The sequence below is a fragment of the Amborella trichopoda genome, chromosome 6 (assembly GCF_054954075.1).
Source record: "Amborella trichopoda isolate Santa Cruz 75 chromosome 6, AtrichopodaSantaCruz75HAP2 v2.0, whole genome shotgun sequence".
Lineage (NCBI taxonomy): Eukaryota > Viridiplantae > Streptophyta > Magnoliopsida > Amborellales > Amborellaceae > Amborella > Amborella trichopoda.
The window spans coordinates 12,542,989-12,553,452 of NC_142341.1; the positions used below are offsets into that span (position 1 = coordinate 12,542,989).

General features: G+C 36.7%; 1 protein-coding gene across 4 annotated transcripts; it reads right to left on the bottom strand.

The window, feature by feature from the left end:
• Nucleotides 1-671: 671 nt before the first annotated feature.
• Nucleotides 672-9,747, bottom strand: LOC18438143 (Exostosin family protein). 4 transcript variants are annotated; one of them, XM_088869509.1, is made up of 5 exons: nucleotides 9,404-9,747; nucleotides 8,653-8,904; nucleotides 3,364-3,660; nucleotides 3,180-3,275; nucleotides 672-1,456 (listed from the first exon to the last, which is right to left on the bottom strand). In XM_088869509.1, exons 2-5 carry the CDS (start codon nucleotides 8,824-8,826, stop codon nucleotides 1,034-1,036), a joined length of 990 nt encoding a protein of 329 aa, XP_088725635.1. In that variant the 5' UTR covers nucleotides 8,827-8,904; nucleotides 9,404-9,747; the 3' UTR covers nucleotides 672-1,033. The 4 variants fall into 4 exon arrangements, with proteins under 4 accessions (XP_088725635.1, XP_020525554.1, XP_020525553.1 ...); XM_020669895.2 differs by having other exon boundaries at nucleotides 8,653-8,933; nucleotides 9,404-9,670; XM_020669894.2 differs by lacking the exon at nucleotides 9,404-9,747 and adding an exon at nucleotides 9,093-9,342 and having other exon boundaries at nucleotides 8,653-8,933.
• Nucleotides 9,748-10,464: the final 717 nt, after the last annotated feature.

Consider the following 10,464-nt stretch of genomic DNA (forward strand, 5'->3'; position numbering starts at 1 on the left):
AAATTACTTTCGACAAAAGAAATATCCATGATAGCTCTAAAATCAATTTTCAATACAAACAATAAAATTAAAAATTAAAAAAATGGAACAGATCTTACGAATTTGTGAACATTTATTTTTAGGGCGAAATGGGTGGTCAATAATTTGTTATAATATACACTATTGTTAGAGTTTGAAATCATAAATTTTTTTTACAAACATAACTTTCAAATGATGTAAAAGTTTTCCAATGCTTGAATTGTAATTTTGGATGAGTTATGAAATGAGGCTGTACTTAATTTGATATAAACGCTTATATAGAGCCGAGGCTCTAAACAACCTAATTAGAGCGCACATCAAAAATTTCATTAGAAAATGTTGTTTTGATGCGCAAATATCCTTAAATTGATCATCTCGACATCAAGATGCATAAACATGAGAAAAAACTAGATTTGTTCATACCAATTGATGCCAATGTATTTTTTCAAACCAATTAGTTATAAATAGGTGTGAAAATATTCTCACTGACAATTTTTTCATGTAAAAATACTTTCTTAAAAATATTTTCATGCATACCAAACATGCAAAATTTCTTAATTGTTTATCTATCTCACTAATGATGGAAGATGTATGAGAGAATGAGAACCCGCAAAATAACATTCAATCCCATTCACAAGGAACCCAATCAAGAAGATCAAAAAATAACTATGTAATTTTATATTATTCGGAAAGTAATGGGCAAAACCACCCTGAGTATCACAGCAGTTGGTGATGATTGGCACCAGGTACAATAGAAGAAGGATTTTAACTCTTTAATGCTGCACAGTTACATGTATATTAATCAAAGAATAGAATTGTTCCTTACAGAGCAATCCAGGGAGACGATGTACAATCTGAAGATCATTTCCCTAAAATATCAAACCAATCTCTCTCTCTCTCTCTCTCTCTCTCTCTCTCTCTCATTAGCAACAGAGATGTTCCATAAGCCAAAGTCACCTCCCCTAAAATATCATGACCTAAGACTTGGATAGAAAGATGTTTTCACAACTCAAGATCATCTCTTCTCCCACCAATCTGGGATTTTCAGCCTCCTACTTCTGTGCACCGCAAGCTTAGCAGCAGGCAGCTTGTGCCTAACCTGCTTCCATATCATGTTCACCGCGTCATCTCTCTTGGGTGGAAACTGAAACTCAAAGTGGTGAGAAATTTCCTTCAATCTCCTCCACATTTCAACCCATTTCTCTCTCTTAATCTGCCTAAGCTCTTTCAACATATAGCCAGGCCTCAGGGCTTCTTCAACTGAGAAGAAGAGAGAGAAAGTACGGTAATCGATTTCATCCTCATAGGGTAGCTCAATCCGGTCGCTTACAATGACGGGTATACAGTGGCTAACAATGGCATCGAAGAGGCGGCAAGAGGAGGGGGTGTCTCCAGCAGGGTTAAGACAGAACTTCGATGAACGCATCCCTAGTGAGGACTGTAGCAACAGCAGCAGAGAGAAAAAATGAGCCTCCCATATAGCGCCAAAAACAAAAAGAAGAAAAAAGAAAAAGAAAAAAGAAGGATCTTGACGATAACATGCCACTGATCAACAAAGCATGATCACTTATACCGGATATTTTCTGCTTGAAATTGCTAATGTGTGTCAAATGAATGGAGAGAGCGAGAGAGAGAGAGACAGAGAGAGAGAGATAGGGGGGGAAGATAAAAAGAGATGGTGACTGCAGATGGACAGTGAACACACACATGGTGCATTTTAGTGCATTTCAAATTTTAGCTTCAAATTTTAGCAATGTCAATGGTAAAAATTTAAGGCCTCTGCTTCTACAAAACTGCACAATTTCCTCAATAATCTTGTTTATTCTGTTTTATAATCTGGCAAGGATAGTTCTCTTTTATTAAAGGGATTCCTCGACTTGGTACATGGCAAGTTTTCACAAGTTTATGTGAAAACTTTTCGGATTCTTCTTGAGATCAAAGTAGGATATAATATCTCAATAGACATGGCAGCAGATTGTTACAGTCCTGCATATTAAGAGGCATACAATCATAGATATTGAGGCATGCAATCATAGATACATATGCATGTGCATCCATGTCTCTTTGCAAATGTCTTCCATGCACATACACATGTAGACATATGATCGATGCATACACATGTAGATGCCCGATTTCAGTTTTTCTTTTTCTAATGCAAATATCTTCCATGCGCATACATTTAAAATACGACCAATGCATACACATGTAGATGCCTTGTTTCAGTTTTTGTTTTTTTGTGTATGAATATTTCTACAGGCAACCATCACAATTATAGTTGCTATTTCTGTGTGAAACACGACATCTCACTAAAAGAGTAGGCATGCGTCCACCCTTTCAAGGTGAGTATCATTTGGTATGTTTGGTAACTGAGAAAGCTGTTTTCCTGAAGAATCTCTGAGAAACTAGAAGCCTGAAAAGTAGAAAACTCTTGGCTGGAAGTTGAGAACCCTTGTTTGGTGACCTATCAATGAAAACCAGAGAAAGTGCTTGGGCAAATAGAGATTGAGAGGAGAGAGATCATGAGGTTAGAGAAATAAAAAGGGACAAGGTGGTTTCGTATTTCCCCATTTCCCTGAGAAATCGGAATCACACCCCTTAGGGTGAGCTATAGTTTCCCCAAAAATGTGGAAAAGTGTGGAAACGTGGGGAAATGCAGGGCTTCAGATTTCCACGCTTTTCCCATTCCCAAACAGGGGAAAATGTGGTAACTGAGAGACAGGTCATTTTCTATTGTTTTCTCAGTTACCAAACAGCTTTGTGGTCTTGTTTGTCCTTAAGAAAAAATTTGATGGGAATATATAATGAGAACCAATTGACTATTGTATCATACCAAGTCCATTGGAGTCATCAACATCCAATCAAATGATGGAGAGAGCATGGAACCCACCAGAACTAGACATAACCCCATGATCAGTCCCACTCTCCATTAACGCACATCATTTCATAGGACATTGATGACCCCCAATGGACAATGACCATATCATAGTCAATTGGACCATGGTAAATTCTGGGTGATGTTGACATTCAGCAATCACTAAACTTCCTCCTTTGTCCTCTCAAGAAGTGATGATGACAAAATAAAAGAACGGCATCCCACATGACTAATACCATTACTGACCAAATGAAAGCATCCCATATGACACAAAGAAGCCACAACATACCGCTTTTATGCTCTCCCCTGTTGCAACACTTTCTTCAAAGTGCACACCTTCCTGACCCCTTAAAATTTTGGCCAGCTTTGAACGTACAATCCCTTCCTGCACAGTAAGGACACTCCTTCACTCAACAAGAAAATATCTGGATCACAGGGGCCTTAAATTGCATATAAAGTATAAACAAACATACAGCTTTTCTGACTGTTCTTCCTCGAAAAAACAGAAGTGTTGTCCTAGATTCAAATGGATCAGATGAGTCATCATCAATGAACGAATCCCCGACATGCACATAAGGGGCTACCACATCTTTGCTGAGAGAGGATATGTTCTTTGGACAGCGCCCAAAATCTGCAACAACAAGAATAGATGCATTCACCTTTTCTCGAAGAAATCTGAAAGCGTTCGGGTGGTGCATGGGAATTACATGGTCACGGCCTCCAGACTGCTCCCAAAATTTGGATATCCTCAAAAATTCCAGCAATTCAATCTAGCGTCATGTAATAACATATTAAGATTTGGATGATTCATCATTAATTTATAGATAAATTCACAACGATTGGTTTATTAGTAATAAATCAGTAACCAAATGAAATAGAAAAGCAGTTTGAAAATGAAAATTCAATTCTACATAATTCAACTATAAAAGTATCATCTGCAGATCATCGGTTTTCTCTGCCTGTGACTTTCCGAATAATCCAAAAGAGAACAAAATAGACAAAGGAACAAAATGAAGAACCACACATCTAAGCAATCCCAAGTTCATATCTACTCTTGATTCTCGTATGCAGCACTCTAGCTAAGCTCTGGCAATAAAAAGATTGTGCATAGCGATAATAAACAAATGTGCCAATCTATTTGTTACATGTTTGCAACAATTTTCTCAAATTCATTCCCCAAATAACCATCAAAGCCATTTGATTATGAATTTCTTTGCTTTCCTTTAGTTTGTGATGTCCATAAGGATTCACGGACGAGCATTAAGTTTTACTGCTCATATGCATTTGAGCAGTAAAGCCATTAGGTCTCACTGATAAGCATTAACTTTTTACTGCTCATCTCATAGAAATATATAGAAAATAAAATGGTCAAAACCATCTGGACATGTATCTCAACACCAGATGTCTTCTGATGAGAGTAGATTGTGACAATTATCATATAAAATAATTATCATTAGCAAGTTCATTAACTCTGTCTGTCAGAGCCAATACAAAATTGGTAATGCTGATCCCAAGCTTGGAGAAAGGAGGAGAGTTCTGTTAGGTTGACAGCCAGCATAAATTTTTTTGCCACATTTATTCATTAACTGACCCAAATAGTTGTGATAAGGATCAATGATGGGATGATGATGATCAATAACAAGTTCATTAGTGACTTTAAAACCAAGTTCCACATTAGTCAGAAATACATTCAAACAACTCCAACACGAGGAGCTTTAGCTTCTAATAAGCTATTCCCTCTTACTCTCTTTCTTATTTGAGGGACACAGGTTTAGATAGAAGACAAGACAGGCCCATTGGAGATCCTGTTTTCCTTTACTTTCTTAAGAGCAAAGCTTCTCACATATTCCATGCGCTTCTCAATAGCATTTTTTTTGCATACTGTTCAAAACTTTGACCGCCTAGGTGGCCAGGAGGCCTCACCGAACCGAATTGATCTAGGCAGGCTGCCTAGGTACTGAGTTACCTAGTTGCCACCCTAGGCGATGCCTCGAGCCCCTTGGGGTGAGGGCGGAAAGATTCCCTCCTGCCAAGGACAATTTATGGTATTTACCCCCCGCATTACCCCCCCCCCCCCCCCCCCCCCCCCCAAGAAAAAAACAAAAAAAGGTTTTCGCTGTTTCAGAGTGAAAATAAAAATATAAAAATTTCAAGATTTTTGAGATTTTATGAAGATTAAATTTTTTTTCGAACTTTTAGATTCCTTGCAAAATCAAAGAGCATTTAGCCAACAGTCCTCAATTCAAGCCAAGATTATCTTGCATTTAGGCTACGAGCATCTATTAATCTTTTATAATTTTAGAATTTTAGTAATTCGATTTCAGTTTTAGATCTAGTTGACCTAGACGTTCAACAAGATTTTAATAACAAAGGAAATGCTAGAGGGATGGAAAAAAAGTATTGTGGTACCTATTGACAAGAATAAAGGAGACATATAGAGTTGTATGAACTATCAAGGGATCAAACTTATGAGTCACACTAAAGTTGTAGGAGAAAGTAAGTGTGCAATGGCTGCAACATGAAACAAGTCTACCAGATAATCAGTTTGGTTTTATGACAAGGAGATCAACCATTGAGTCTATTTTCTTACTTAGGCAATTGATTGAGAAGTTTAGGAAGAAGAGAAAAGACCTCCACATGGTCTTTATTGATCTAAAGAAAGCATACGATAGGGTACCGAGAGAGTTAATTTGGTGGGCATTGAAAAAGAAATGAGTCTCTAAAGGATATTGATATGATAAGGTATATGTACAAGGGACGCGAACTAGTGCGAGGACAACTAATGGAGAGAGAAGTGAGTTTTCAATGATAGTAGGCATACATCAGGGATCAACGTTAAGTTCGTAATTTTTTGCTTTGGTTATGGACAAGTTAACTAGGCATCAACAGGATGGGGTACTGCGGTGTATGTTATTTGCGGATAACCAGTGTGGTCGCCTATGCGTTTTGGGGGTCTGGCTGCCTACGCAAGCGCCCAGGAACAAGGACAGATAGAGACTATTCACATATAAATTATAATATAATTATTATTATTAATTAATATCAATAAGATTTGCTTTCGGATATCAAATATTCACAAAATATCAATTTCATCAAAAGTTTATGACTATTCACAAAATATAAGTCCAAATCAGTAAAAGTTCCATCTAAAAATATGAAGAAATACCAAAAAAGTAAAACAAAACTAATAGGATATCAAAACATCACACATTGTACAAAATAAGAACCAATTATTTATAAAACAATTCGATATATGACCAATTTCATCGTCTAAATGAGTTAATAATCCATTAATTACAAAAAAAATCAATCTTTCAACTACAAACATGTAAATATATCATAAAAGGGAAAAAACTAAAAAAAAAAAAAAAAAATTCAAAATATAATACGTTATTGCAAAAAAAATCAAAAACCCTTATTCAAATATCATAATGGCATAATGCTCTAAAAATATCAAAATGAAAACGATGTCAACCCACCTCTTCCATTCGATCGCCAAAAGTCCTCACTCTTGACCACTAGAAGCTTTGAAAACTACCACGAAGTATTGCCTTTGATTTTGGAAGAAATCGAAAAAATCGAAAATTTATCAATCTTTCAATAAATCATAAAATAGAAGTTTTTAGGGAGTTTTTCTATCTCTAGATGGCACGGATTTGGTTCTGAGGGTTTAGAATGTCCCTCCAAAACTCTTTTCCCCCCTTCTTGGCCCCGGGGGGGGGAGGAATTACTATGTTGACCATAGCTGAGGGCATTTTTCCGCCCTCAAGAACCTGCATCAAGGCGACCACCTTAACTATAGTGCCTAGGCGGCGCCTTGCCTGCCTAGGTGCCCCACCTAGGTTCTGCCTAGGCGTTTTTGGCGATTGGCTGCCTAGACGACGTCAATGCAATGTTTGGATTTTGGAGGGATTTTCTAGAATTTAAAGGTTTTAAAATTCAAAAGATTTTGGAGGGATTCTATAAATTCAAACATTGCAGATAACAAAGTTTGGATTGATGAGACTAGAGACTATGTCAATGCAAGGTTTGAATTTTGGAGGGATTCTCTAGAATTTAAAAGTTTTAAAATTAGTCGGACTAAGACAAAATACTATGAAACGAAAGCTTAGCATTTATAGGAGTAGAATGATAAATTATTTAAAATTGATGGCAAAAAGTACCTAAAATAATTTTTTTTTTGATATCTTAGGACGATAATCCATGAGAATGAATAGATTGAGGAAGATGTCATGCTTAGAATTAGAACTGGGTGGACGAAGTGCAAATGTGCTTTTGGAGTCTTATGTGATCGTCACACACCAATGAATCTGAAGAGGAAGTTCTATATGATAAATATAAGACCAGCCATGCTTTATGAGACAAAATGTTGAGCAGTCAAGAAATGACATATCCATGAAATGAGTGTAGCTGAGATGAGGATGTTAAGATGGATGAGTGGAAAGACAAGAAACGATAGAATTTGGAATGCATACATTTGAGGGAACTTAAGGGTATCTCCAATAGACGATAAGATGAGGAGAAATAGACCTAAGTGATCTGGCCATGTACAACGTCAACACAGAACAAGACCTGCTAGGAAGGGTAATTTGGTTCAAGTGGAAGGCTCTAAGAGGGCAAGAGAAAGGCCCAAACGGATATGGACGGAAGTAGAGAGAAGATATGGAGACCTCTGGTCTAACTGAGGTTACGACCCTTGATAGAGTGGAATGGCGGAACACGATTCTGTTGCCGACCCCGAATAGTCAGGTTAAGGCTCGGATGATGATGATGCTATATGCACGATGTTTTAGGTACTTATATAAATTTTTTATTTGTATTTTTGAAAAGTATGATTTTTAATATCAATTTGTGGGGTTTGGTTTCCAAACGAATCCCTCAAACACTTGGGGCCTAGAACTGCCGCCTTCCTTGATGGGCTACCTAGGGAACTAGAAGCCCACCCAGCAGCCTAGACCTCTGGCCATCTAGGCACCAAAATCCATGTTTTACAATACTGCTTTTAAAAATCCTAGTTATTGTTGATTGTTTAATTCCTCATTTAAGTAAGTGTTTTATGAAATTTTGCTGATTCACTTTACAATTACCACTTTGTTTTATAAAATTTTGCTGCTTTATCTTTACAGAGTTTATGGTCTATTTGCCACATCAAACCCAACAACTTTTGCAAAACATGTAATCGCATCTCACTCCGCATTCAATCATCAACCAAACACTTCTCAAAATTTACAGCTTGCCCACTTAAATATAAAGAGTAAATAAAGACAGCCATAAGTATGATTATGGCGACATCAGAATCCACTCCACCACAACTATTACTCTTCTTTTACAAGAATCCCAACCACTGGAATACAAAATTACAAAGTCCATTCCCACCAAATCACTGATGAGTTAACTATGTGTAAATAAATCTGATTTAAAGTTCAAAGCGTAGAACTGGCAATTTCCCACAAAAGAAAAATAAAATTCATATTTTTAATAATTCTGACAAACATCATAAGTTCATAACTCATAGTTCTCCTCAACTCATCATTCCATGACTATACTCAAAGGCCAACTGAAACTAACAATAACATATCAAAAACAGCACTACTGATGATAATAATAAAAAGAAGCATAAAAGCAAATAGAAGTCAAATTTCCAGAAACTCAGAATTATGTAAAATTATATCATGAAATGTCCAGTAATTCAGAAATCTGCATGAGTGTAGATAGAAGATAGATAGATAGAGAGAGAGAGAGAGAGAGAGAGAAAATTGCACCTGCAACTGCCTATCGACCTCAGTCTCAGGGTCAGTCATGTTGTGCCCATGTGTGTTGAAACTGAGTGAGGAAAAGAATGGAACAAAGAAAGCATCTGCTTCTTCTGGATCAGAAACCCTTATTGCCTCCATATCTCTCCCTTCTCCATCTTCATAAAGGAGTGAAGCCATCATCCAGTACTCAACACTGTGCTGCTTCTTTAAACCAGAGTTTTGTGGCCATGGTGGTATTTGACCAGTGAATGGCAGGTCCTGGTGCGGATCAGACCGTCTTAGCATTCCTATGTTAAAGTGACGAGGTAGATTATACATGTAAATTTTCAATGGAGAATTACTGGGGGCTATGATAGTTGGCGCAAAGAACTGAGATCTGAGATCAAGGGAACCAAGAGATAGGTAAATAAACACCATTAAAAGTACACAGAAGGAGAGTAACAGACCCTTGGCCAACATTTTAGATGTTCCAGAGAGGCTCCACTCCGGATTTCAGGACTAATATAGGCTTTCAGGGAGTCTGTTTTCGAGAATTTGATAAAATTGAAAAGAGAAGCGGGTCATCAGCCGCCATGGTTAGGGATTAAGAGAAACTTTGCGACTCAACTTTCAAAAATGCTCCATTACGTAATTTTCGGAAGAGATCAGTAGAAAAACGGCCATGCCATTTCTAGGGTTTCTGAGAAGTCCTGTTACAATTATTAGTTTCCTTCTGGTTTAAATAAACACTGTTAAGATCATGAAAGATCAGATGTACCTGGTTTCCTAGAGAGCAATTAAAGGGCGGGGGGCGGGGGGCGGGGGGTGGGGGATGGGGGGCGGGGGGCCGGAGCGGGGGGGGCGGGGGGGGGGAGCGTGGTGGGCCTTTGCGTATGAGTGTTCACTGAGGATTGAAGGATTGCGTATAAGTGTTCATTGAGGATTGAAGGATTGAAGAAAACGAAGTGCAAGGATTCAATGCAACCGTTGTACGATAGTACAAACACTTCTAAAAAATCTCTAAGTACCTCAAATTTTGCCACGCACTCTTGCATCTCAATAATTAACTCTTAAAATAAAATAAATAAAAATAAAAATTTCGATTTGAACTTAAAAATGGTCAAATGAATTTTTCTAAAAACAAACTTAGGCTATTTATTTCATGAATTTCAATATATTAGTTTTTATAAATTTAAAATCATTTTTTTTATATTATTTATCTAATGATAATAAAACCATCAAAGGAATAAAAAATAAAAAAACTTTTTAAAACCTAAATCTATATCTCTGATCAAAATCAGCTGCTTATATTAATTGGGCTAAAAAAAATCTTTTTAAATTATATTTTTAATTTTTTTTATTATTTATTAAAATAAAAAAAATATTTTAAAATTTAAATTAAATAAACGTCTTTTAACGTTGTTACATCACATTAGTATACAACAACAGTTGCCTTACTCGGAAACGAAAGGGACAAGGACTATAGAATACACTCCTCTTTTACCTTGACCCAGATTTGTGGGGATACTTTCACTGTTTCATTTGCGCTTTTTATTGAGAGAGAACGTGTGCAAGTGAGCTCCATCCTTGCGTTCTGCTTTTAAATTGAAAGGGTCAAAAACGTTCATCTCATTATCAGGAAGTAGGGCTGAGAATTTATCTGATCTGAAAACCTGAAACTCAGATCTATTCGGATTTGGGTTTGGATCGATTGAGTAGTAATTTGTGTCGGATTCGGGTACGTGGATCTGATCCAAATCTGACCTGATTTTTTTAAATAATATATCTTATCTCATATATATATATATACACATGTGTGTTATAATTTATATATGAAAA

Coding starts and splice junctions, on each gene's coding strand:
- LOC18438143 (XM_020669893.2), bottom strand. CDS start 9,105: ATGTTGGCCAAGGGTCTGTTACTCTCCTTCTGTGTACTTTTAATGGTG. Junction 3,276..3,363: donor GAAGAACAGTCAGAAAAGCT/GTATGTTTGTTT, acceptor CTTACTGTGCAG/GAAGGGATTGTACGTTCAAA. Junction 1,457..3,179: donor CAGGGGAGAGCATAAAAGCG/GTATGTTGTGGC, acceptor CTGTTGCTACAG/TCCTCACTAGGGATGCGTTC.